This window comes from Eumetopias jubatus, unplaced genomic scaffold (genome assembly GCF_037043125.1).
Source record: "Eumetopias jubatus isolate StellerSeaLion01/CBP00866 unplaced genomic scaffold, mEumJub1_p1.0 scaffold_15, whole genome shotgun sequence".
NCBI classification, from domain to species: Eukaryota; Metazoa; Chordata; class Mammalia; order Carnivora; family Otariidae; genus Eumetopias; species Eumetopias jubatus.
Genome location: NW_028274821.1, coordinates 83,637,915 through 83,665,583, shown reverse-complemented (window position 1 = coordinate 83,665,583; position 27,669 = coordinate 83,637,915). Strand labels below are relative to the sequence as shown.

At 54.8% G+C, this 27,669-nt stretch overlaps 1 protein-coding gene across 5 annotated transcripts in view; it reads left to right on the top strand.

The window, feature by feature from the left end:
• Positions 1-26,917, top strand: part of DENND1A (DENN domain containing 1A) — a 496,855-nt gene extending 469,938 nt beyond the window's left edge. For 4 of the 5 annotated variants that reach the window (XM_028107675.2, XM_088019125.1, XM_088019126.1 and 1 more), the window contains 3 exons: positions 6,660-6,748; positions 22,658-22,916; positions 23,867-26,917. In XM_028107675.2, coding sequence (XP_027963476.2) covers positions 6,660-6,748; positions 22,658-22,916; positions 23,867-25,042 — 1,524 coding nt within the window. In that variant the 3' untranslated portion in view covers positions 25,043-26,917. Of the gene's footprint in view, positions 1-6,659; positions 6,749-19,920; positions 20,050-22,657; positions 22,917-23,866 lie in introns of all 5 variants that reach the window. The other variant, XM_028107673.2, reaches the window with a different exon arrangement.
• Positions 26,918-27,669: the final 752 nt, after the last annotated feature.

The following is a 27,669-nucleotide window of genomic DNA, read 5'->3' as shown; positions in this document are numbered from 1 at the left end:
CATCTCCATGTGTACTGATGTGTTAAGTTTCGCTTTAATGCAGCCACAAAGACTCCGTCCTCCCACACGCCTGCCGCCCCCCAAGATACAGCGCTCGAGGCCCGTGAGTAGCCGCTGGTTCCGCCCTCCCGCCTAACCCTGCCTGAGCCGTTCTCCCCGCCTGACTAAACCTCGGGAGTTTGAACTCAGCTGCCTTGCAAAACCAAACCGGGAATTGGGTTTTTCAGCTTCCCTCTCTGCCTGGCATGAACCCGAACTTGCATTTTCTGGGCTTCTCTCTCCTTTTTCCTGAGCCCGTTTGGCAACTTGCGGGTCAGAGCCGTAGGTAGCCATGAGCCACTGTGTGGTGTGTTTGCCGTGTGTGCATCATTTGAGCACGTCTCCTAGGTTCTGAGTCCCAGTCTAGCCAAAGAGCTTTAAAGTCGGGCTCCAACCGCCTCTTCCTCACAAAGGAAGCAGAAGTCTGGCAGCAGGGGTCTCGTTCCCGCCAGAGTGGGGTTTGGAAATGCAGTTGATGTCCCTTTTGCGGGGTCAGAGGCCACGCCCAAAGAATCTTGAGCTGCCTCAGGTGGAGACCGGTCTCACCTAGAGCCCCACCCTCCCCAGTGAGGTGCCAAGTCAGGGCGGAAAAGCAGGACGACATGCGACAAACCCCCCAACACCTAGGAATGGGGTGGGCGAGGCAGAGAGACCCATCTGAGGTTTTTCAAGACAAATGCCATGGGAAAATATGGGGTGTGGGGCCCCATTTTCCTTGGAAGCTCAGACTTCGGCCATGCCGAGGCATAACCACTGTAACAGGATCCTTTAAAGTGGGAAACTTGCCAGGACCATTTGGTGAGGGCTGTTTACCAAGAGAAGAGTTGCTCTGTCTCATTCAAAGCAGCCACCGCTCCTGCAGCCCAGCAAAAGGGGTCAGGTTCCCAGCCAGCTGCGACCAGAGTTCCCGCAAACCCACGTCCCAGCCCCCACCCTCCCCCTTACAAATGCACATGTCCACATCCATCCCATGACACGTGGCAGCCAAGGAGTGCAGGTGGCCAGGCCCAACCGTGTCTGTTTTTAATCCTCGGTGCACACGCCCAGCCTCGCTTGGGTGGCTGCTCTCTACGTGGATGTTGGAAAATTCTGTGGCTCTGTGTTCCTTCCCTTCCCTCCCCTCCCCTGTGTGGGAGTTAGAGGGCAGGGGCGGAGGTTGGCAGGGATTTAGATACCTTCATCTACAGCAGTCGTGAGTCTGCAGTTCCAGCCACGTGTGATGGATCCCTCCTGAACCCAGTCAAACCATGATTAGCCCAAACCCGATCAGCATGGCTACAGAGGGGCTGGCTGGAATGTTTCGGCTCACTGTCATTGGAAGGAAGGCACAAACAGCAAAAAGAAGCTGCTTTGCAGGACAGGAAGCCCCTTCTGGGTCCAACCACGTGTGATTTAGTGGGAGCTTCAGGACAAGGCATTAGCATGATGGTTTGGGGGGTAGGCAGAGCTAAGCTCGGGGACCCAGGCTGTGTGACTTGTGGGCAAGTACTGAAGCTCTGAGCTTCGCCTCTCTCTCCCCTGGACACGTCTTCCCTCTCCCTAACGTGCCCTCATCCACAGAGGCTTTGACAGAGTGAACAGAGATGACCTTGTAGAGCTCGGTGTCTGGCCCACAGCAGTGGTTCTTACTCTTCTTGATGGGTTTTTAAGCCTTACAACTTCTAAGGAATGACTCGGTTTCTTAGTGACTATTGTTTGCCCAGGATTTTTTATAGTAAGCAAGTTATTCCAGCTGAGCCTCACAGTAATTCTATGAAGTAGACATCGGCTCCACCCATTTTAGAGATGAGAAGACTGATGCTTGGTAACTTAACCCAAGTGCCTCAAGTGCAGATAGGGTTCACCGGACTCAAGAGCCTGTGGTCTTTCCCACATACCGAACTCCTGGGACTCTCCACCTGTATTTCCATGAAGTCCATCGTAGTATAAAATACTGGGGCAGTCGGGCGCTTGGGTGGCTCAGTTGGTTAAGCATCCAACTCTTGATTTCAGCTCTGGTTATCACCTCAGGGTTGTGAGATTGAGCCCCGCATAAGGCTCTGTGCTGGGCATGGAGCCTGCTTTAGATTCTCTCTCTCCCTCTCCCTCTGCCCTTCCCCATTCCCTCCCTCCCTCTCTCTAAAAAAAATAATTTCGCTCTCAAACTAAATAAAATTTTTAAAGGGTGGGGTAGGGCGCCTGGGTGGCTCAGTTGGTTAAGCGTCCGACTCTTGATTTCAGTTCAGGTCATGATCTCAGGGTGATGAGATCAAGCCCCACATCTGGCTCCCTGCTCCGCGGGGAGTTTGCTTGAGATTCTCTCTCTTCCTCTGCCCCTCCCCCACTCATGCATGCATGCACATGCTCTCTCTCTCTCTCTCTCAAAATAAAATCTTTTAAAAATAATAATTTAAAAGAACTTTGGCTTTTTAAAAAATAATAAAAATAATAATTAGCAACAGCCAGCTTGGCTTCTTATGGAATCTCTAGGGCACTGTTGGGGGCTTCGCAAGGATACAGAGGTGAAGAGAATTAACATTTATTTACTGGGCACTTCTTCTGCGCCTAAGACTGTGACAGGCACTGTATCATTATGGTCTCATTTGTCCCTATACCAACCCGGGCGAGGCAGAAGCTGTGTCCCCAGCTTGCACCCTAGACTGCAGAGATAAGAGGCCAGGCTGGCCTTGCAGGCCAGGCCTGCTTCCCCCTAAGCCATCCATCCAGAGGGTTGCTCTCAGAATTTCCTGCAGAGACTTAGGACCCAAGGCAGGCAGGGACTCTCTTGCAAAGCATGATCTGGGGCAAGACAGGTATTGGAGACCGCTCCCGTGGACTCCGTGCTGTCTCACCTGTGTGGGGACTTGTGCAGACTGGGGGAGGCCCAGGCACACCCACTGGCAGCTCAGTACTTGGGAAGGCACACATAGCCCAGAGAACAGCCCTGAGCCGGCACAGGAGGCAACTAGCCTGGTACTTGGGGCTGTACCGGCCCCGAGTTATGGTACATGGAGGCTAACGAGGCAGGGTGCCTAGCGGAACCAGTTCTGGGCTTGGAAGTGAGAGAGGCCTGCCCTGATTTGAATCACAGGTTGGCAATTCCTGGCTGTATGACTTTGGGCAAGACATTTAATTTCTCTGAGTCTTAGTTTCATCATCTGTAAAATGGGTTTAGCAACACCTGCCTGGTGAGAGAAGTGAAGTCATGTGTGTATAGTGCCTAGCATAGTCCTGGCATGAAGTGGGCTCGTATCCCCACTTCTGTCACCCCAAATGCCTTCTGCCAAGCAGGGTCACTGTGGAACTAAACTGGGAGTCTTAGAAGGCTTGTGCTTTCTGGGCCCAGCAGTACCCTGTGCCCCAGTCTGTTCACTCGGCGTGCACTCATATAAGCCTTTCCAGTGAGCACCACTGTCCACTAGGGGTGAACCTGGGAGACGTGCGGTATGGAACCCCTTGAGGGCCTTGAAAAGAATGGCCTGACCAGCGCTCATGTCAGGAGCTTCTGGCCCCCAGCCGGGCTTTATCGGGTACTTAGCTGCAAACGTCTGGGCAGGAGTGGGGCCATTCGCCCAGGGTGGCAGGAACATGGGAGATAGCCATTCAGCCTTTCTGGAAGGAGCTTTGTAGCCTGGCACCTGTGGCTGGAGTTCAGATGTTACCAGAGGATTTAGATTTTCTTTTTAAAAAGAAGAAAAGGGAAAGAGCAGAAGAAAGCCTTGCCAGTGTCTGGTGGACCAAGGGGAGTGGGTTGGGGCATGCAGGGGAGAGGCAGGTTGTGGTCGGCCGCATGGGAAGCGCTTTATAAGCTCTGTATTTATTATTTCTTGCTCACCATTAAAATCAAATGTACTCGGTGCTTTTGTATTCAATACACATTTAACCCTGCCGACTTAGATTTCTCAGGTTTTAAATCCAGTGGGGAATTGGCTGGTTTCCCAACTTTCCCCACAAGTCCCCCTTGAACAGAGCTCAAAATCCCTGTTTAGCATTTTCTCCCCTGGCACTGCTGGGATCCCAGCACCGGCGGGGCCAGTCGCCGTTGTGTGTGTTGTGTGTGCATGCGGTTTCTTCCCCCCTCCCCAGTCCCCTACCCCTCCTCAGCACCCCCGAAAGACGGATGTGACTGCTGAAATATGACGGGCCAGTTGTCAGCGCCGTCTTGTGATTCGGGCTTCATTAAACCATTTTGTCCATGTGTGTCGGTGCCTGGTTGTGGCCGTGTGTGTGTGTGCACACATGTGTGTGCTTCGTGCATGCACCTTCAACTCCTGTGCGTGCTTCTGTGAATGTGTATTTGTGAGACAGTGTGAATGTCAGCGCCTCGGGGCCTCTGTGCATGTCTCTGAATGGCTGGCTGTGAGTGTAATTGTGTGTCTGGCTTTGTCCACACCAGTCAGGTGTGTGAGACTCTGGGTGGGTCTGAGCTGTGCAGGTGACTGACTGTCTCTGGGTCTGTTGTGCCTTCCTCTCTCTCCCCCGCCTCCCTGCCTCCCTGCTCCCCTCCCCCACCCCCTTCTCCCTGCTCTGTCTGTTTTATCATCCCTAATGAAGCAGTCTTCTCCATCGATCCTGCTGATTGCCAACCCATTCCTTTTGTTTGTTGGCGCTGAGCCATTCGGCGGCACTCTGACAGCTCAGCTCGTCTAATTAGCTCTGTTGTTCTTTTTCCCCATGTTTCACCACGTTGCAAGTTCAGTTGAAGTTGCCACAAACTTAATCCCCCCATTTCAGCCACAAGTTCACATTCCTCTCCCGCCTTTATGGTAGCGAGAAGCAGCTGTGTGCAAGGACCGGCTGGCGGGCCTTCATATCCGATCTTTCCCGAAACCCCCACCCAGGGACCTCCGGGGCAGGGCAGAATGGCTCCGTCACTCCACACTGCACACCCCACATCCGCCTTTGGGGTGAGAAGTCTGGGGGGAGCATTCCAACCCGGTGATCCTGTTGAGCAGCAGCAAGAGGGAGAGGAGTCTGGCTGTGGTCAGGGAAAGCGGGTCAGGGTTTGAATGGGTGGGGGATCTAGCCATCCATTCATTCAGCAGCGGTGACTGGATGTCTGCGTTGTAGCAGGCCCTGTTCTAACGACACTGATACTAACAGCAACATTCTTATGCACTTCTTAGATTCCAAGCAGCCGCATCCATTTGTTCCTGAAAGTCTTGCTGGGTGACCACCGGCACCCCAGGCAGCACTGAGCAGGATGCTAGGCAAGAGTCAGGTCATCTTAGATGGCGTCTTCTCATTCAGAGATGCCCCATCCCCGTCTCCTTTTTGTTATTGGTAAGGTCACAGAGAAGCCCCCGTGTGTGGCACACTCCTTGCTGGCGCTTTCCCCGCACCATCTTCTTGGATCTTCGTTCAGAGGAACCCCGTGGAAGAAGACCCCAAGTTTGGTGGAATGCATTTGGCGGTTACCACATCTCTGATTTGCCAAACAAGGCTGAGATCAGACTGGCCACTCCACAAGAAAAACTTCAGTTAGATCAGACATGCAGAGACCTGAGAGCTTGATGAGACTCTGCAAAGACTTGTCTTTCGTGCAGCTAACTTCTGTAATCTGTGTTCTCCAGCCATTATGCTGTGTCGCCCACAAATTGCTGGGGGACCCAGGGGGCTCAGGGAAGAGGGCAGGCAGTGAATGGAGCGTGTGTGTGCTCTCCTTCCCTGTCTTATCTGAGAACTTCAGCGATTGTGGCATTTCATCTACCTTGGCCCCTCATCTGCAGAGTGAGAGCAAACCCCCTGCACTGGGATGTCCAAGAATTTTTATTGGCAACAAAAGTCACAGACAGACTTTCTTGGTTTAGCTCTCTCCAGTCCCTCTCTAGCATTGGATATGCTCAGAGATGACGGAGCCAAATTTAAAGCCATGTAATGTTGACTGGACCAGATAAGGATCCTTCCAAGGGCACCTACAAAAACCCCATCTTGTTGCTGCAGGCCAGCTATGGATTAGGAAACTGTGTACTTCACTGTGAAACACACCCACCGCCCAGCCTCAAGCTGGGCCCTCATGAATGCAGGAGCTCCGTGGGGCGTGCGGGGTCCAGGCTGAGCCCTGCTCGGGAGGACTGCCCAGAGATGGCCTGGGGAACAGAAAGAGGATTTTTATTGGCACTCTGTAATGCTATCATTTGCTTTATTCCCCCCTCCTACTCAGAGAGGAAAATTAGCATCCTATGATTGAGTTGTAAAAAGAATGAAATAAACACATGTACCCTAGACATAAAATCCAAGTGAAACCTTTTTGTCCTACCAGACCAGTTTCAGGGTTCTAGAAGAAGGCGAGTGGGGACTTATAAATGAGGGCCTTTGTGTTTCTGGGTCCTGTACGGACAGTGTCTCGTTGAAGTCCCACGGCAGCCCCTCAAGGAGGCAGGTGGAGCTGCCCCCTATTGCAGACGAGGAAACCAAGCTCTTCGGAAGAACCTTTCCTATTTGAGTAGGCCACGGAAGTCCAATTCATGGATCTGCTGCAAATTTAGTGGCAATGTTCTCACAAGAAGCAGAGCTTTTGTAGCGTGTACCGTGCAAATGCCTCAACATTTATTTGGGGGCTGCTTATCTAGATCTGCAGAATGTCCTTGTATGGCTTTTCCAACTCACTCCTTGGGGCCTTTCCCCTGTGCCCGTTCTAGGTGCGCCCTCCCCGTCCGCACGTCGTGAAGAGACCGAAGAGCAACATCACGGTGGAAGGCCGGAGGACTTCTATCTCCAGCCCTGAGCAGTGAGTACCCCATTGCTCCCCTCCCCTCTGTCTCCCAGAGCCCAGGGGTCTAGGCCTTTGTGGGGTCCGTGCTGCAGCTCTGGCCTTTGAAGGCTCCCTGGAGCCCTGAGTGGGTGTTTAAACAAAGAGGTCAGTCAGGGAGTTGGGCTTGATCTTCCATGTCGGCTTTTTCTAGCAGTTGTCACGCCCGCAGGAGGAGCCAGGCCTCTGGGCTGGGTTTTGAGTGGTGACACCCAAAGTGTACTCAAACAGGCTCAGAAGAAGGTTTCAGGCCTGGGTCAGCAGGGGAGAGCTAGGAACCTGGTTGAGGAGGTGATCTCTTTAGCAAGGGGCAACCACTCTCCTAAGCCTGGGGTGCTCCAGGGCTCTAGAGCTTGGATTTGTACCCAAAACTGTCCTTATCCACCGCCGCACCCCCACCAGTACCTTTGCTCCCCTGTGCCACGGCAGTCATTTTATTAGGGCTTGGCTTTGCACCTCTCCTCAGGCCCAGAGCTCTGCGGGCGGGCACTGGGTGTTCTGCCCAGAAGCTAGCACAGGGCCTGGCTCAGGATCATGTGCAGGATAGATGCTGGATAGAGGAGGTAAATAATGAGGCAGGTGGACAGGTGGTGCCTGGAGATGGAGCTGCCCGAGTGGCGTGAGGCTTAGAGCTGCACACAGCCCCCAGTCCAGAACCGTCTGGAGTGCTGCCCTTTGTCCCCAAGGCCCAGAGCCCTGGGGCTCTGCCCAGACAACTCCGCAGCTACACACTGGCTTCCTATGATGCTTTGAAAAAGTACACGAAACCGTCTCATTCTGGGGTTTGTTAGCGGAACCAAAACAGTTGCCCCGGGGACCCTGAAGTCCCTTGGGTGAAGAGAGGAATGCTCCTCCTGTCTGCTCTACTTTCAGGAAAGTTGTCAGGGAAAGAAGCTAAGGGAAGTGGCAGGCCCTAGCCAGGAAAGGAACCAGAAAGAAGAAACAATTCTGAAATGTCAAGCTGTGGCCTAACCTGGGTTGCAGTATACTTCAGCTCTTCTAGGATTCTCTGGTTTACAGTCTGGTGCTGCTTGAGACCACTGTGTTGTTACAGAACCAGCCTACCTAGGCCTGCTTACACCCTGCCCAGAAAGCTGTGGGAACAGTGTGTGTGTGTGTGTGTGTGTGTGTGTGTGTGTGTGTTTGCACACACACATCTTGAAAGATGCTTGATTATGCAAAATTTGGAAGAGAGGACTCCTGAAGTTGGTTGTAGGCATAACTTAGCCTCTGCACAATAGGACGGTGGGAATATTAAGGAATAGTTCCCTGGCCGCGGCTGGCATGGATTATGATTGCCCCCTTGTGGAGAAAATGCCGTATAGCTTCAGAGTTCCTCAGACCCTAAAGATTTCTCTTTAGGGAGGGATGAAATTAGTTACTTTTCTTTAAAACCATGTCTTTAAAACTGGGCTAAATCTTTTAGACACTGTGTGGGTGGGGCCTGTGGATACTGAAATGCAAACCCAAGAGCACGCCAGATGAGCAACACTCCACGTTTTACTGAAAAACATTTCCCATGCTGTGTTCAGGTCACCGATTAGAGGTCGGAATTCCTAATTATGTTTATTTATGCCGTTGCTCTCCCAGCCCCGTGATAGGGGAGGCCTCTTCGATACATGCCAAAGAGCCAGGGTCTGGTACTCCCGGCCTCCTGGGTGTTAGTAGAACTGGGCCCATATTACTTTTCATTTCTTTTCGCAATATGCCCTGTTTTAGATGCCTTTTCATGAGACATTTGGGGTTGGAACAAACAGTGGGACCGTGGGAGCTAGTTTAGTGGGTTGGCAAACCGGCCACGATCGGAAACAAATGAGAACTTCTCTGGCCAGAGCTCACAGCAGCTCTGGCCCTCCAGGTGATCAAGAAGCACATTTGGGAATATTATTCCAAGAGTTTCTGTTCACATTTTTTAATGGGGGGGGGCGCTGTTTTCCCATAATACCAGTGACATTTCTGGTGCAACTGGGGTATTTTCCTGCATCTCTTCCCATGCTGCCTCCCCACCCCCCACCCCCCCACCCCCCCACCCCCATTGTGCTCCTCCATTTCCAAATGCCATGTCACAACAGCACTTGGATGTGTTTTTCTCAACTGTCATCAGCTCCAGCTGGCAAGACCAAGTTCTTGAAACACAGGAAGCATCCAGCGGAAAATATTTTAATAAAACAGACTCCTCATAAAATATTGTTCTGGGGGGGAAAGAAACCAGCTCCACCAATCTGTCAGCATTGTGCTGAGAGACACAAGAAGACAAGCCGGCAGGCAGGAGCCAGATCCTAATGGGCCTTTGTTGCGGGTTGGTTCCGTGTGGGGCACATGGACTCCGTGCCTAGCCCTTTAATCTAGCCTGGATTTTCTGGACTCACAGATCTTTGTCTCCGCCGGGAATATCAAAGTACATTGGCAACTTAGAGGGTTTGGCCAGCAGAGAGAGATGCAAGATCTTTGAAGTGGAGGGAAGGGTTCCGTCCTCCCGACTTCTCGCCCCAACTCTCACTTCCAAATAGCACATTAAATAATTAACTTTGTGGACGGCAAGATGGAGCTGATTAACAATAAGACAGTCTCCACGGCCTCCTGCAGCAGCTCAGTGTCTAGAATTCATCAAGGCCCAGTAGCATCGGCTGCCAGCTCTGCGGCCAGCCCCTCCGTCGGATCCAGTTCTTCCTTTCCACATGATGTCTGTCTGTCCATTCATGCATCCATTCATTCAGCAGATAGCTCCAAAAACCTACCAGGTGTGAGCGATTTGGGATTTTTAAGAGGAGGCCTTTAAAGAGAATCTCCAAGCTGGACTCTTTGGTGACTTGCATTTTCCCAAAATGAAATTTCTCGTATGTCAAATGGCCTTTCCAAATCAAAGGTGGGTGCCCTTACCCCTTAAAGCCATCCGATGACAACTGGAAGAATACTTCAGAAAGGTTTCTGGGGGAAACATTCCTTCTGTTTTTCAGCTACCGCTAGCTAATTAATATTCAGTGACTATTTCTCCTCAAGAAGTGCTAGCTACTTGAATTATTATTCAGGACGGGCTAATGGAATGCTCTGAGGATTCCCTAGGGTGAGAGCTAAGGCCAGGAGGGGTCAGGCGGCGCGGGCTGTGGGTCAGAGGCCACCCAACAGCAAGTACAGTTGAGCACCTCTTACGTTCTAGGACCTCTTCGGCTGGTGTTTTTTCTTCTTCCACCGAATGGGAACTTGGGCTCAGCAAATATATGTGACCAGTGTTCCTGGGTCACCCAGTTAGAAGGTGGCAGGGCCAGGCCTCCAGATGGCTGCCTGATTTCATTCTCTCAGCTACACTCTGCTGCTCACAGGGGTCCCTTGTCAGTTTGGCTTTGTCTGGAGAGACGGTTCTGGGTCCTGTGTCCTAAGATGACTTGCCCCACACGCTGCCCTTCTTCTCTGGTTCCTCGAAGTCGGGAACTGGAGCTGTTCGGTCTTCTTCCTGGCAAAGAAACAGCGTCCCCTGGTGCCTGAGTGTTTCTCCCTGGGGAAGGAAAGACAAGCAACACTGACGGAACATCCTGTGAGACTGTGAAGAGTAGGTGGTGGCTTTCCCATCTAACAGGGAAACTGAGGCTCAGGGGGAGACTTTCTGATAGAACTAGTCCACGGTCTGAGGTAGGATCAGCTGTCTGCTGACACAGGCCCCACCCCTTATGTCCCACCCAGCCTTTTTGTTGCGAACCTAAGCTGAGTGCTGAGGACAGCAGTGGTTGCAGGGGGCATGGTGAGGTTCCCATCTCCCACCCGTGAACGGTCATTTCAGCCACAGTGGGTGTGGCAGGCGGGCCCCAGCTTCTGTTCCCCTCGGCCTGCCAGGCGTAAGAGAATTTCCCATTGAATGTAGTGCTTAGCAGGAGCTGACAGCAAACTCTAGAAGGCAGTGCTGTGCCCACCCCTCAGGATCATGCCCAGCATGCAGACGGAGGCCAAAGGCAGGGCGTCACCTGCTGGTCCCCAGGCACCCCTCTCCGCCGGGCTGCCTGTCCGTTGTGCCCCCCCAGCGGGGGCCGGGCAGTATCCCTCTCAGAGTCGCGGAGGGTACAGACGGACGTGGCCACACAGCCTCCACCTTGTTTAACCTTAATCGCCCCAAGGGGTGCGGCTGTCTTCTGAGCCTTAATGGCTAAGAGGCTGGCAGTCAGGATAGCTCAGCGACGCAACCCAGGGCTCACCAGCTGCAGAGCCTGAACTCGGGACTGCAAACCTCTGTGTGCCCTCCAACGGGTGAGCCCCACAACACCCTCGCGGGAGTCCGGACTGGCTGCGAGCTGGTTATTTGAAGTTTCGTTGTACTAAGTAGGAGTGGTCCAGATTCAGGCACCAAGGGCCCACAAGCCGTTTCCTGGCTCACCTGGCTGGCCAGATTTGTACAAAATCTGCTCTTTTCAAACAATTTCGTTTGTCTGTAAAAATGACCCAATAACCTTATAATCCAGAAGTTTGGGGAAAGAGACAAGTTCATTCTGAACCTCACTCCTTACTAGCATGTCTGCAAGTTCCCCTCCGGGGTTTGTCCTGTAGATAATTTGCAGAGCTGAAGCTTCCTTGCAATATTCCTACTTGTGGCCTTGCCCCACGTCCTCGTAACCCCTGCTGTTCACAACTGTGGCAGGATCCCGCTTTGTGTGCACACGTGGGCCGCCTCCCCACACCCCTCATATTGGATTTGTAGATTTTTCTAGGTGTTCACTAACATGAAATGCCAGAATAAATACCCTTGTCCTTAAAGCTTTTCTCATTTGATATCATCCTAAGGAATGGAATGATTAACAACTACCATTAGCCAAGAACTGCCTAAGCACTTTGCATACACCATTTCCTTTAATCTCACAAGAAATCTGGGGGAGTAGGTATCATTAGCTCGATTTTATAGAAGTAGCTGAGACCCTGAGAGGTTGTCACTGCCCCGTACCCTCACCCAGTCCCAGAGGCAGATTTCTCTTCCGTGTGGCTAAATAACTTGCTAAAAGAATTGTACCACTTTACACTCCCACCAAAACTCTGGACTCCCTGCGAATCTGGATCTGAGGGACCCAGAGGAACATGCACTAGAAATCCTTCTGACCAAGGAGAAATCCTGCTGGTTGCGCTGGCTGGACAGACAGACCATCTGAGCACCAAACTGCCGGCCCACGCTGCTTAGGGATGGCAGAGTCTCATCATCCAACTTGCACCGTGTGACCCCAGCACCCAAAGCCCCAGAAGATTAAAAGAAGCTGCCAGAAGCATTTAGTGAGAGCTCCGCCCATAGACGAGGTCTCGGAACACTGCAGCTATACCACCATCTCCTCAAGACCTGTCCTTGGCACGGCCCAAGTGGTGCGGGCTGTGGATCACACGGGGTAGAGCCCTTCTCCCTGCCCCCAGGCCCAGAGCTGCCCCAGGGGCGTGGTTGGTGAACCACTGCTGGGCCAGTGGGCTGGTGCACTGGGGCGGGGGGGGGGGAGCCTCTGGCACCCCACAAACCTGGGTCAGCCTCCTGCCCACTGCCAGCCAGAGACCCTGGGCAAGACTCTGCCCTCTTTTTTCCAACACAATGTCTGTTCGCATCCCAAAGAGCACAATTTGGGAAATTGCCCCTAGGAGCCGCACTAGCATCCTGAGGTGGCGGGGCACACCAGTCTCCCCTCCTGCAGCAGTGCTACTGTCAACGGTCTAATGCTCACCCTGTTGCCTTCCCGTGAGCTGTGTCCTCCCCTCCCCGTGCCCACCGTCCCGTGGCTTCCCGTGACACAGCGCTGACCTTCCATGTTGTAGTATTTGCTTTACATCATGCACATGCACACACACACAGAGACACACACACACACACACACGTGCACCCCAGGAGCCTGGGAGCTCCTCCGGGGCAGAGCCACCATGTGCCCTTCAGCTTCGATGCTTCAACTCCTGAACCAGAGCCTAGCCCAGACCTCTGCTCAGGGATGTTTACTGAATGAATGAACAAGGGAATCACTGAAGCTTATAGCCCAGCACCCTGGAGATGGGGAAGGGGTGTCAGTTAACCACAGGTGTGTAAAGAGCACCTATTATGTGCCAGGTGTGATTGGGATGTGACTCTGAGGCTACCAGCACCTCTCCTGCCCGGGGCCGTCTAAGAGCCAGAAACTGCCATCAGCCCCAGGAGCCAGTCTCCAAGATGCCAGCTGGGCCCTGGGCCCAGGGTTGGGGACAGCTGTCTAGGTACTACCCATTGGCAGCCTGCCAGGACCCACTCCCTGAGCGGCCAGGAGTCCAAACACCAGAGCAGAAGGTCCCAGACCCAATTAGCAATGTGAGAGGCCCCTGACCCAACTCAGGCCCCCCATCCCCTCGCCAACAGTGGGTTCTGGGCCCTGGAGACAAAGCCACGCCAGGAGCCAGACAGGGAGTCTGAGCCCAGACTGGAAAAGCAGGAACTGCCAAGGAGTCCCCAGGGATGTGCAGCAGGCCAGAAAAACACAGGTCTCCCTCGTCCCCAGCCACTTTTGCCTGATACTCGAAGGGAAGGACCTCTCCCAGGAGCAGTCAAGATAGTTAGGAGTTAGTGCCCCAGACTTGCTGGTTTCAGCCTCCTCTGGAAGCTTTGCCACCTCACCTGAGCCCCTCCCTCTTCCAGGCATCTCGCCACCATTTCTTATGCCTGTTTCAGGCCCAGCACTTCATATGTGTCACCTTGGTTAACCTCCTCCACTCCCCAGAAGTCCTCCTGGTGCAGGTGTGTTAGCCCGTTCAGCCATGAAGGAACCAAGGCTCTAACAGGTGGAATGACCTGCCCTTGGATCCAGAATATGCACCCACACCCACGTCCACTGCTCTCTCACCAGACACCCTGCCCTCCACCGCTGCTCCCATGGTCCCCACCAAAGACGCAGGCTCATGGCAGGCAAAGGCCATCTTCGGCTAGAGGGGCAGTTGTTCTTCACAGTCTACACAATTTCTCTTCCGGATAGGAAAAGTGTGGAAAGTGTCCCCATCCCCCCCAAGGTGTCCCCATCTTCCCTCTACCAATGAGCCTGAAGAGTGGGACAGTGGAGTGAAGCCTATGTCCTGTGTTCGGGCCTCTCTACCTATGAGAGTACACACCCAGTAGCCTGGGAAGGACTGGGGCACGGGTGTGGACATGTGAAATTGACACTAGTGATTTTTTGAAAGAAGGAATGAGTGAATGAAGGTATGGGTTGATAAGTAGTCAAACAGATGGACTAATGGAGATAGGAAAGGCAAAGGGCACAGCCAACCTGAGAGAGAGCAGTGGGGCCAAGCCAGTAAAGCCCCCTGCTGCCTCCCCAGCCCCCACATCACCCCCTAACCTCTCATGTCGCCTTGGTCCTCAGGTGGGTTCAAGACCCTCCACCACCTGGTCCCTGCCAACCCTGCCAGCCTCTTTTCTTGAAACTCCCACCCTGACCTCAAGCCCCTTGTTCCCACTCCTCCCAGGGACACCTCCAGGCCATCCTGCAGCCTCCTCCATTTCGCATGATTGAAAGCCCAGTTCCCACATCACCTCCCAAGTGGAGCCCCTCATCCAAGAGCCCCCTGAGCCAGGTATACCCCCACCACTGCCCTCTGGGCCTGTCATAGCCCATCAGAACTCCCCGAGAGAACCCATCCGGGGATCCGGTCACGGCACCTCTCCATCATCATAACACAGGGCCAGGACTGCAGACCTGGCTTGAGCATGTACGCAGGTGAAAACAATAGAACAGGCTCTGAAGCAAGTCAGGGTGGTCTCTGGGGGAGCCAGCTTGGTGCGAGACCCACGGGGGGAGCCTCTGGAACTGCACTGGAGCTCTCTTCTGTGTGACCTGGGCTAACAGTAGGACCATTCTCAGGGAGGAAGAGAGGACAGACACCGAACCTGCTGGACATTGGGTCTTTCCACTCCGTTGTGTGTCTGTACTTTAAAACAATAAGAGGGGATCACTGCTGTAATGAGTCATGATCACCAGTGAGAGAGAGTTCTTCCTGTCAAGTGAACTTGTGGTCTTGTGGGGACCGGTGGGTGTGAGATCAGGTTTTTCTCACCCCACTGGGGACTTGCTGTGCCGGAGGGAAGGTCTTCGAAGGCAGCAACCACCTTATATTCATCCTTGACCGCCTAGGGAAGAGCCTGCACAGGATGAAAATGCCCAGAATCTATTTGTTGGCAGGTGAATGTGGTGTATGGATAGTAACTAAATATGTACGATGTGCTGGGCATGAGGCAAAGCCCTTTCTGAATAATTTCATTCAACTTCATTCAACCCACCATCAGGGGGGCTGTAGAATCCCCATTTTACAGCTAAGAAGTTGAGGCACGGGGAGGTATAAAATGACTTTCCCAAGGTCATCTGGCTGGGAAGTGGGGGATGATGGAAAGCTGGACAGACTGGCATCCTTTGGGCAGGCAGGACCTGGCCTTGTCCTGGGGCCTGTCCCCGTTCATCAGCCCAGCTGGAGCTTCACCATCAAAGGACACCAGACCGGCCGAGACATTTACCAAGTAAAGATCCTTTGTGCTAGAGTGAAATGATCCTTTAAAAATGATCACCAGCTCCCCTCGTTACCTCCGGAGACCAAGTCCTTGCTGATTTTTTTCCCTTCTTTATCTCAAGTACATTTAAATGTCAATTAAATTTGAAATATCTACATTTGTCAGCATTTCATTTTGGGCCAGCGTGATGTGCTGCTGATTTGTCCACGCGATGTGACACATGAAAAAAACTCTCGAGATGCAGATCTTCCTCATTAAAAAATAAGCCCGTGCGATCCCGGCACGGTGGAGAGCCACAGAGCACGTCCCTGCTTCCTGACGCCGTGTCTCTGACATGGTATTTAAAAAGGAACAGCCGCGCCTGTCACCACTGTCACATGCACGCGCTAACCGGCGACACGTTAAACCAAACATTAGAAAGGGTTCGGGAAGTCATCTGCATGGGAACTCCGAGCCGAGATGAGGTGGGCAGAGGCGGGAGCAGCCGTGGGAGACGATGGGGTCTGAATGGTGATGGACAGCGGGCCTTTCTTTCTCGCCAAGACTCCGGCAGCCAAGTTCACCACGACCTGCCTTTTCACAGACAGCTCTTTGTGTGTAAGAAAATCCAGGCGAGTGGTGGGTGGCAGACTGCAGGGTAGTAGCTGAATTGGGTTAATGAGGGAAGAGGTACACTTTTTCCCCCCCCCTCATATTCTGCCTTGAGCTAATAAAAAATTTAAACCTGGACATTTTCAACGATTCATCCTTTATCTCTGACAAATATCTGACTGTATGTTTCATAGGAGGACATGAGCAGTTGAATTTAAATAAGTTTATTTTGAAATCTCACTTTTTATTAAAAGTAGAAGGGGGAACAGCCTCCCCCTTATTTCATTGTTTCAGATCCGCAGAACCAAAGAGGCAGGACCACAAAGTGGTTTCGAGTCAGGCAGATCCCGATTCCTGGCTCAACTGGTAGCTGCTGTGGGACACTGGGCGAGTCACTACCCTCTCTGAGCTTTGGCTTCTCTGTCTGCAAAGGGAGGATGTGATAAGGAATTAATGAGAAACCATCCAGGCAGCATTTAGCCTAACACTTGCTAAGTACTGCTGGTCTCATCGTCGTCATCCGTGTGGCCCGAAGCCTGAAAAAACGCTGATCTGACCAAACCACCTGGCGAGGTTCTCTCTCACTCTCTAGAGACAGGTGGCGCGTTCAGGAGACACCCCCGGCCTCTTGTTGAAGCTACAGCCCAACCCGCCTGGCCTGGCCAGGAGAGCTGGCCGGAGAGGGAAAGTGGTTTGTGAGCTGGAAGGTGAGGTTCCTTCTTCCCCGTCTCGGCCCCCAGGCCCGCTCCGCCATCACACCAGTGTGGGAAGGCACTGGATTTGACAGGGCTGTGAACTACAGCAGCCTGGTTTGATGACGCCAAGGCCCAGTCCAGCACAAAGGCTCTTTGCTCTTACGTGAACCCAGACATTCCTGGCAGGTTTAGTGGCATTCAGCTAATTGCCGAGCTGTGATCTCTGCTTCCTTGTCAAAGCCAGAGGAGGAGAGCATACTTGGAGGGGCATCGGAAGCGCATTCGAGATGGATCCAAGGGACACCAAAGAGCTTCATGCAGTTTGACCCAAGCAGAGGTGCGTGCACGTCTGCCACCGGCCCGGTTCACAGGACAGGGAGGCCCTGGCCTGGAATCCCTGCTTGTCACTTCCTGGCCAGGGCATGTGGTCACATCTGTCTTCCTCACAGTGATTCCCAGCGCTCAGCCAACACTGGGTCTGCTCACAGCAAGCACTCGGGAAGTACCTCACAGCTGGGTGTGTGGATGGACGGATGGACAGATGGATGGACGGACTAATGACAGGCTCATCCTCTGTAAAGTCAGTGCAGCGAAGCCTTCCCGCTGGGCTGTTGGGAGGGGTGGAAATCACCTGTATGAAGCCCCTGGCACAGTGGACATTGCTTTAAACGTTTTTCCGAGACTCCTGCCTACTCCTCCACACCCAGCAAATACGGTCCCATTATACGGTCTCAGCATCTCAGATGCTCACCCCCAAATATGGTCCCATTTTACGGTCTCAGCATCTCAGAGGACAGATGGGGACCTCAGGGGACACTTTTCTACTGCACAAGCTGATGGAAGGGACAGGTGCTGTGCTGGGGCTCCAGAAACATGGGTGAGAAGGGTGGGGCTCGCCTTGTCTCCCCAGCACACTGGCTCCCACTCCTGAGTTCGCAGACCTCCCCAGCACTGACGCTGTGCCCCAGGTGCGGATGAAGAGAAGGATGAGCCCGGCCCCTGCCCTTGAGGAGCTGACTCAGAAACAGAATTGCGGGAGGTTAAATGACATCGATGAAGCGCTGCAACACACAGCCCAAGGGGAAGCGGACTCCATCTAGGGGGGGAAACTCCGGCTGGGAATTCCAGGAAGGCTTTCTAGAGCGCCAAGTGAGCCGAGTCCTCAGACCAAAGAGCCAAAGAACAATCAGTGCACCAGGCAAAGACCACGGGGAGGTCTGTAGGGCATGCAGGGGAGGGCGGGAGGGGGCTGCAGAGGTGGACAGGGCCAGGCATACAGCACGGTGTCTACCCTGCATGGAGCCTGGACTTGGCCCTGCCTCCCCGCAGCCTGCACCCCTGCCCACCCAGTATATTCCACAAGCTCCCCAGAGTGGGGCCTGAGGCCAGGATACCTGTCCACTCCTCCAGCCCTACTCACCTGCCCAGGAGAGCCGTCCAGTGCTAGAAGTGAGTGCATCCCCCTAACTTTTAAACAGTTGAGTAAACCATTCTGTAAATGTCTGAACATTATTGTTCCTAACACTTAATGGGTTTACTCACCACACAACCAACTCCCTCGACATCGCTATTCGGAGCCGTGGACGTGCAGGCGTGAAGCAGGAGAGTGACAAGGTTGGGTCTGTGATTCACAGCAGGATTCCAGTGGCTGTGCGGAGTGGCCCTTCTGCACTGTTTTATGTCCCAGGGGATGTGGCAGGAGCCAGGCGGCCTTGTTTCCATGAGTCACATCTTCCTGCCATCTCTCCTGAGTCCAGAGGAAAACACTCCACCTAAGCCGATGCTCTCTCTGGTCCAGGAAGGGCCAAGTCCCTTACCATCCAGGTAGGCAGCCTGGGCAAGGAGAGGAGCCCGGTGGCCCGCCACCTCCCTGTCCCTGTGTGCGACCCTGGCCAAGTGGCTTCACCTCTCTGAGCCTCGGTCTCCACTTCAGTATGAGGACAAATCTCCTAGCCTGCCTAACTTCCAGGGATGGCACGAGGAGTGAACGGGCCTCGGCGGGCATGTGCCAGGGAGCTCTGCGGTGCTGGGAGCCAGTCCTGGTTCTACTTATAAAAGACTAGCACATTCCTGGGGACAACTGGCTTAGCACCTGTGATGGTAGATCACAGCACAGCCCACTCTCCCAGTCCCTCCCCACCCTCCAGTGTGGCTCCCGTTCACTCTTCCAGACATGGTGCCCTTTTATGAAATGAAACCCAGAAGGAATTGCATCGGAAAGCAGAGAAAGGAGCCTGCTCTGTCCGGGGCGGGGGGAGGGGCGGTGAGAGAGGAGACTGCCCCCCACTTGGGCACCCCTACACTTCCTGCCCCACCCTCTCACGAACTTCACTGCTGCCCCTGGGGATCCTTAGAGCTTGCCCAGCCCAGTGTGCAGGCCCGAGCAGCGGCCGTGGGGTGCCAGATGTGCCCGGTCCCGCTCCCCTCTCCCAAGCCCGCGCCACTCACGGGCCCTGGTCAGTGTATAATTCATGGTGGCCACGCGGACTTTCTTGGAGCTACGCAGTGTTTGTGTTTATAGAGGTAGAGCTCACAGGTGGCTGACAAGGGAGATGTATTTTTTATAACAATGAATATTTAATTTCCACATCACAGATGAAAAAGACTCTCTGAAGAGGCGTGTGAGAGGGACTCCAGAGAGCAGCCGCTAATCAGAAGAGGGCCTTCTAGCCGGAGCCCCTCCACGTGGCTCACTTTCTTCTTTAACTTTCTATTTTTATGTTTTCCTGATTACTGAAGTCTATATGCACATTGTAGAAAGTGTAGAAGACACAGAAACATAAAAAGAGGCAGAGTGGGGGGAAGTCACCCCTAAGCCCCCTAGCTTTTGTCGACATGTATGTATATCCCTTTCCAGTCTTTTTTCTCTGCCTTTTCCCATAAGTAGGTGAGAGAGAATATTGTATAACTACAGTTCTGCATCATGGTGTTGAGATTTTTCTCTTTCATAAACATTATAGTTAATGGGTGGCTCCTTTTCAGCCAAGTGTACTGTAATTCACCAGCCTCCTATTGCTGGAAATGTAGGATGTGCCATGTTTTAATATTATAAACATAGCAGCGATGAACATCTTCGTGCATCATTCTTTGCTACATTTAGGGCTATCTAAATGGAAGCGGAGGGTACGAGGTCGTAGGCGACTGGATCTCACGTTTAAGGCTCTCGACACCTAAGGCAAACCCTTGGTTGCTTTCCTGTCTGCGACCAGCTTCCTCGCCTCAGGGCGCGTCAGGCTCCCCAGGCCCTCGGGCCCTCCTCCAGCGAGCCTCGACCTCAGGTTGGCCGAGGGAGGCCAGGGCCAGGCGCTGAGCCCAGAGGCGCCCCCTCCCACCCCACCATGCGGAGTTCCAAGGGTGTCTCCTAACTGCCTCTTTTCTCTTGTCTTCCTCCGCCCCAGCCTGGTAAAGCCCTTGCGACACTACGCAGTCTTCCTGTCTGAGGAGTCCTCTGACGATGAATGCCAGCGGCAAGAGGGCCCCAGCTCTGGCTTCACCGAAAGCTTTTTCTTCTCCACCCCCTTTGAATGGTCTCTCCTTCCTCCTTCAATTTCTCTGAGCTCAGCTTGGTGACTCTCCGGGGCCGCGCGGGGGGCGGGGGGGCGGTGCCGCTTGCCCGTGCGTGTGGGGAGGGCTGTCTGCAGCTGCTGCCTGCCGGTGACCCCGTGCCAGCTCGGGGGGGGGGAGTGCCCCCCCTTGTGTGCCTCTGCCCAGCCCCGCGGGCTCTGGGGCGAGGGGCGAGGGGACGGGATGGCAGGGCCTACAGCTGGTGAGACCGGAGCCTGAGTCCCTGGCCCTTACCCTGGAGAGTGCACTTGACTGTCAGCCGAAGTGGTTGTTGGTGCCGGAGTCGTCCTCTACCTCAGCACATCTCCAAGAGCTGTGGAGGTGGAGGGTCAGCGTTAAAGCTTAAGACAAAAGCAAAAACAAAACGTATTGATAGGGAACGTGTATATTATTGCTGATAGATCCAAGTGTTTTACAGACCTGCCTGCCCGTAAGGTAATTTTTATTATTATTGTTTATAGCCTGAGCCTCACACTTACTAAAAAGTTTCGCCCACAATCCAGCCACCCCCCAGTGTTAAGCTTTGGCTCTTTCCCTTCCTCCACCAGTTCTTGCCCCTCTACCTACAAGTTTTTTAGGGCTGGGATTGAGCAAAGGGACAGCTTTTGTCCCTGGGTGGTCGTTAACAAAGCTGTAGTGTCCTTAATGGGAGCCTTTGAGGGAAGAGAGCTGCCCTTTGCTGAACACCCATGGGGCCCACAACCACTACCTTACAGAAGAGGGGACTCTTCCCCTCCATCCCCCTCCCAGTTCCCTTCCCTTGGGCCGGGCCTCTGGGTTCCTCAGGGCACCTGACAAACCCCCCAGCTCTGCTCCTACCATTGGCCCCCAGGGGAAGGAGGGTTCTTAGCCCTTTCTGCCACCAGCTCACCTGCAAGTCAGCCCCCTCCTGATCTCCTCACTTAGAAAGCGGTGGCCTAAGTCGGTGTTGCCCGAATTCCCATGCTACCTTCTCTGTACATTGAATCTTTCTTTAAAATTCTTCTGTTAAAACTTTAATAAGTTAACTTTGTCCTAAGCAGTAATATCTCTGATATCATTGGCCTAATGCATCAATTATCATCTCTACTACTAGTTAAAATAAAGATACAACCATTAGAATAAGAAATGTTCATGTATCAACTCAAAATCACCTTGCAGGTAAAAATGCTCTGCCTGGGTGACATCCAAGAAGGAATCCCCACCACAGGGTCCAGTGGGCCTCCTTGCTCTTTTTTAATTCATCGATGCCTTAATTATTTAAATAGTGAATAGTGCTCACTCCCTTAGCCAGGACCTACGAAAAGGATAGGCTTTTGTGTGTGTATGGTTAAAAAGGAAGTGGCCCATATGTTAACTATACTGGAGCTAAATAAACATAAATTACACAGGAAAAGAAAAAAAAAAGGAACTGGGCCATCATAAGTCAAAATAAAATGGTTTCTTTTTAAAGAATACATTTCCTTAAGTGTAAGGCGCACACCGACTTTTCTTTATCCCCTTCGTTGTGTTCAAACTTGGTGAAAAGGTCTTTAATTCCTTGGTCAGAAGGCTTAAAGTGAGTGGGGACTTTTGAAGTCTCTCATACTTGGTGTCCATGGCTACCTTTTGCTGTGTGACATAGGGTGAGTTACTTAGCCTCTCTGAACTTGAGCAAGATAACTGAAGGCTGATGGGAGTCCTTGCGGAGAGTCCCCTCTGCGGGGTGTGCCCTGCCCTGGTTCCTGCACGTGGGCCTTTGGGACCAGCAGGTGGCGCCCTTCCCCCACATTACCAGAGCTGTGGGCAGCTTCTGCTGGGACCCAAGCGGCAGAGCCAACCCCAGCCTTCACTAGTCGGGGTTGATCCAGGCAGCCTTCTCCACGTACCCAGTGGTGCCCTGGGGCTCAGGCCTGTGAGAAAGGAAAGTAAGAGGGGCCTCTCGTCCCCTCTGCCTGGGTCAAAGGTACAGAATGCTGTTAACGGCCTCTGTACCTGCCGTGTGCCAGGGAGCACGTTGGTTGGTTCACATAATCACCACCGCTGCCTGCAAAGGAGGTACTCTCTGGAATGGGGGAGAGGCTGAGGTTCAGAGAAGTTAAGAGACTATCCCGAGGTCCCATAGCAAGAGATGGTAAGACCTAGAACAGGTCAGCGCAGGCCGAAGCCCACACGGCTCCCCCTGGGGGTCCTGAGCCACCCTGGGAGACTTTCCCCAGCTCAGTTCCCCATGAGCCACAGGATGGGGGGAGTGCAGAGGCCGGGCTTCGGAATGAGCAGGCTGCCTCTTCCTCTTCGGTCGTGTCCCGTTCCTCACGCCTTGTCTGGATGGCCTGCAAGCCCGCTAGCCAGTTATGTGGTGGGTCCTGTGGTTTTCGGGGAAACTTAAGTGCAAACTAGTCCCACAGTGAGCAGTAGAACCCAGATGCAGCCCCGGGTCTGGCAGAGGGCCATTGCCCAGACTCCAGCACTCACAGGGACCCCAGGACACTCTCCTGTCCCCAAGCTCCTGGGTGTACTCCGCAAGGCCTGGAAGTTCCTGGGCGTGGGGGCTGCTTGCTCCTCCTGTGGAGGCTCTGGGTGGGAGAATCAGCCTGCTCTGCCTCCTCCCAGGCCTCAGCCATATCGGACGCTCAAGGAATCAGACAGCGCAGAAGGCGACGAGGTAGGGAGTCCAGAGCGGCGAGCGCGGGAGCCCACGGGCCCTGCCCCGGCTCCTCCTGACCGGGCTGCCAGCGTCGACCTTCTGGAAGACGTCTTCAGCAACCTGGACATGGAGGTCCCACTGCAGCCACTGGGCCAGGCCAAGAGCTTGGAGGACCTTCGGATCCCCAAAGACCTGAGGGAGCAACCGGGAACCTTCGACTATCAGGTATGATGCCAGCAGGGACGTGTACCTGCCCGGGCTGGTGCTTTCCACACGTGAAGCAGGTGCCCCCCATGGGATGGGGAAGGAGACCAAGGGAGAAACAGCGACCTTTCCAGGGTCCTCGGCCGAGGCTCAGGGTCGTTCTGCCTGCAAACCCTGCCAGGCAGGCCCGCAGCCCGTGATCCTGTAGAAACGTTAGAGCTGACGGAAGTCGGCCCCTCCTGTCCATGTGTGCGTCAGGCAGAGGTGTGCTGCCACTCCAGCCCACCCTCCCAGGACCCCAGTCCCGCCAAGTCTGCTCGGAGATTCCCGGGCTCTGGATTATTTGCACGGGACCACTGATCGTCCATCATGACTTGCGATCTGTCACATTCCCTCTCTGTGCCTGTCTCCCCACTTGCAAGTGGAGGCTGCTGACGGAGTGGCTGGGTCTGTGGATTCATGCGCGCCCTCCCTGCCCCTGACGCCTAGGTCGCGTCGCTTGTGAGTGGCAGAGCCAGGACGGGAGTCCAGTCCTGTTTCCCTGCCAACCAGGGAAGACACCTTTGCCATGCCCTGTGCCTCACTCGTCCTCAAGCTCCCAGGTGATTAAAAGTGCCCACGTGCTTTGAAAAGTGAAAAAGTCCCGGCCAGTAGATGGTCAATAAATGGAGTCATTTTCCTAAAACTTCTTGGCAACACTGACGTAAAAAGGACAAGGGCTTTTTCTGGAATCCCTCTGTGCAGTGAGAAAAAAGCCCGGCATGGAGTCTGAAAGGTGAGGACAACAGTGAGGAAAGCCTGGGCTTGGCATCTGGACAGACCCGGGCTCTCTGCTGCTGACCTGGGCCCAGCCCCCCGGCTGCCCTGAGTCCCAGGGCCTGATCAGCCACATGCCTGGGGCTGGGGACCTGCTGCCTTCCAGTCTGTCCGGGGCAGTCTCTGGTCACTGCCTCCCTCCTTCTCTCCCCCAGAGGCTGGACCTGAGCAGGAATGACCGGAGCCGCGGGATGCCAGTGGCCTTGAAGCTCACCCACCCATACAACAAGCTCTGGAGCCTGGGCCAGGACGACATGGCCATCCCCAGCAAGCCCCCAGCCACCTCCCCCGAGAAGCCCTCAGCCCTGCTTGGGAACTCCCTGGCTGTGCCCCGCATGCTGCCGACCCAGGACAGCATCCTGAACCCCAGTGACAAGGAGGAGGCGCCCACCCCCACTCCAGGCAGCATCACCATCCCCCGGCCCCAGGGCAGGAAGACCCCAGAGCTGGGCATCGTGCCTCCGCCCCCCACCGCCCGCCCAGCCAAACTCCAGGCCGCCAGCACCGCCCTCGGGGACTTCTCCTCAGATCGGCTACAGGCCCTGAGCCGGGCCCCGTTCCCCGGGCTCCTCCCCAGTGCTACCCCCCAAGGACCCACCGAACCACTCCAGCCACTCAACCTGGCCCCCGGGGCTGCAAGCTCGAGCAGTGACGCCCTGCTGGCCCTCCTGGACCCACTTAACACAGCCTGGTCAGGCAGTACTCTTCCGCCGGGCCCTTCAGCCCCAAACATAGCCACCTCCTTCACTCCCCAGTTTAGCTTCCCCCCAGCAGGGACCCCCACCCCCTTCGCGCAGCCATCACTCAATCCCTTCATCTCTTCTGTGCCCGCAGCACTGCCTGCCATGGCCCTGGTCTCCACACCGGCCGGGCCTTTCGGGGCCCCTCCTGCTTCGCTGGGGCCAGCCTTTGCCCCCAGCCTCCTCCTGTCTGGTTCCGGCCTCTGTGGCCCACATAGATCTCAGCCCAACCTGTCTGCCCTCTCCATGCCTAACCTCTTCGGCCAGATGCCCATGGGTGCCCACACCAGTCCCTTGCAGCCCCTGGGCCCCCCAGTGGTCGCCCCTTCAAGGATCCGAACATTGCCCCTGGCCCGCTCAAGCGCCAGGGCTGCCGAGGCCAAGCAGGGGCTGGCCCTGAGGCCCGGAGACCCCCCTCTCCTTCCTCCCAGACCCCCACAGGGCCTGGAGCCAGCACTGCAGCCCTCTGCTCCTCGAGAGACCAGAGACCCCTTTGAGGATTTGTTACGGAAAACCAAGCAAGATGTGAGCCCGGCCCCGGCCCCAGGCTCAGTAGAGCAGCTCAGGAAGCAGTGGGAGACCTTCGAGTGAGCCAGGCGCCGAGCGAGGGCGAGCCGGGCCCAGCCATGCGCCGCCGGCCACTGCGCCCCAGGCCAGCCAGCCAGCCCTGCTTCCCCTGCTCCGTTTCTGCCCAGGTTCTGCTGGTGGGAAGGGATGGGACCCCCGTCTGCCGCCCCTCCTCCCCTACACACCACCCATCACTGAGGTCTGGCCGCTAGAGAATGGTGCCAGTTCTGGCCTGGGAATGGTCCCAGCCCCTGGGCACCCACCCCACCCTGCCACCACCCCTTCCCTGCACCCCTGAGTAGGTTTTGCACTAAAGAGGTCAGCTGGGCGAATGACTGCCCCAGACCCAGCCCCACCTGCCTTCCCCCCGGAAGCCTCCCATCAGGAGCCCCGAGGCTCCACAAGGCCTCTCCTCCCCAGCCCTGTTCCCTTGGCCCAACTACAGCGTGGCCCTGCGCACCCCACTGGGACCAGCACAGACGGCCGTGGTAGCCTCGGCCTGCGTGAGGGCGTCTGCAGCAGACACGTGGTTTGGAGTTTGGAGTAAGGAGAATATACCTACCTGGCGGGGCACTTGCAAACCCTCTCTAGCAATACACACACTCGTTCTTTCTTTGTCAGTCTTCACCCCAACCCTCAACCTTCAGTTGTTTCTGGCTTGGTAGGGATTTGGGGCTGAGGGATCCTTGGGAACCCTCTGAGAGCCAAACACAGCCCCAGCCGGCCCTGCATGGAGGCTGGGAGCACCAGCAACTCTGGTTTGTAAGAGAAAAAAATAGCAGCAGGTAAATCGAGTGCATTAGGAGGAGTCAGGCCGCCGTCCTGTGTTCTCCCTCTGGTTGCTGGGTTTCTCCAGGTCTCCAGTGTTACTCAGATGGGGCTCAGCCTCTTGTCACCTGGGATTGCGGGGGCAGAGCTGAGAAGCAGGCACCCCGATTCCAACTGGGAAGACCAGCTTCATGCCACAGGCTGATGCAGGAGGCCCAGCTGCCCAGGCTCCCTGGGTCAGGAGCGGGCAGGGGCACTGAGCCCTTCTCCAGGCCCTGGCGGAGTGGACAAACTTGGCTTCTCACGGCTTGGAGGCAGGAGAAGGGCCAGGAGCCACCCCCTCCCCCGCCCACGTAGCATAGAAATTCCTGAGGCCAGTGTCACCAAAGCTCAATTGAAATGTTTTGTTATTGTTTCTTTTATCTATCTTTTCCTTTTTACTTTATTGATTTGATGAATCTTAAAATTGACTAGTTTCAATAAACCGAGTTAAAATATGGCCCAACCATTTAAGAAAACAACCATCTGAGACATGCAGGAAATTGTGAGCGTTTTGACCTGATTTCTCATTTCCTATTTGTGAGTGGTCAGACACACAGCCTCAGAGGTGTCTGACTGGGCAAGGGGGCTCTGGAGGCCCCTCTAGCCCTGGGGAGCTTTGTCCCGGTCTGAGGGACCCTGTGTGGGTCGGTGAGGCCTGGAGGGCGGGCCCTGAGGTTCTCAGACGCGGGGTGTGACGAGCTGCTGGCCCAGCACAGCGCCCCTTCCGGAGTCGGTCACGGCCCCGTGGGCAAGTGGCTCTCTGGGCGCGTGGGCACCCCCAAGGCCTTTCGGGTGTTTCCATACAGGTTCCAGATCCACCACCCATCCTGGGCAGACCCCCGAGCCCTGTCCGCAAAGGGAAGCCTCCCGTCCCCTCCCCACCCCCGTAGGCAGGGTATGAGATAAGAGGTACGGTGGGGCCCCAGGGAAGCGGAGCCCACCCCGCGGTCTGTCTCCCCGGCTGTGCTGGGGGCTGGTGGTGAGCCTTCCACGTTCCCAGGAGCACTGTTGTCTCTTCACTTGCTGGACTGAATTTGCACCCAAGGATGAATGTTGTGTGTGCGTTCAATAAAATCTTCTTGGGGAGAAGGTTGGTATCCCTGTGTCCTGAGGAAGCCCTGGGGGAAGGGGAGGGCTCAGAGCAGTCAGGGAAGGATTTGACCCCTAGCCCAACACCCCAGCTTCTTCCATTTGAGCCTCTGAGCCCAGGCCCTTCCCTGTCCCAAGCAGGGCGGGGGCGGGGGGAGCTGGTCACAAGCATGCACAGGCTTGGCCAGTCCATGGAGTGAGGCTGCCGGTCACAGATGGTGTTGAGAGTGCCCAGACTCCAGGGAACAGTTCAAGAGAACAGCAGAAAATTCAGCCCCATAGATCTCTCATTAGCAAGGGCAGAGCCTTAGAACCAGCAGCTCTGTTGAGTGTTTGTGTTAGGTGATCTGGACCCAGAGGTGGTGTTAAACACACCCAGTCCCCCATCATCTGGTCATGCCCCCCTCCCCTGGCTGCCCTTGAAAAGGACAGGTGCCAGAGCTCTTAGGAGTGAGAGAGGACAACATAGGGCTCCCCAATAAAATGGCACTGCTTTTATTTATTGGGGTTTCACGTGTCTTAGAGGAGTCTGCAAGAACACAGGTTCGCCAAATCCCTGATTTAATAAAATCACCAAGGCACCGGCTGTGGCTAAGTTGCTGGCACCAGATGTTTCCTCCCCCACTTTCCCAGGAGTCATGATGGAGAAAGTTGGGGGAAAGGTACCGCCTTGTACAGGATAAGGACAAAGCGAGCCTCTTACCCTAGTGTTCAGGGCACTTCCTGTCCCAGCCTCGGCTGAACCCCTCAGT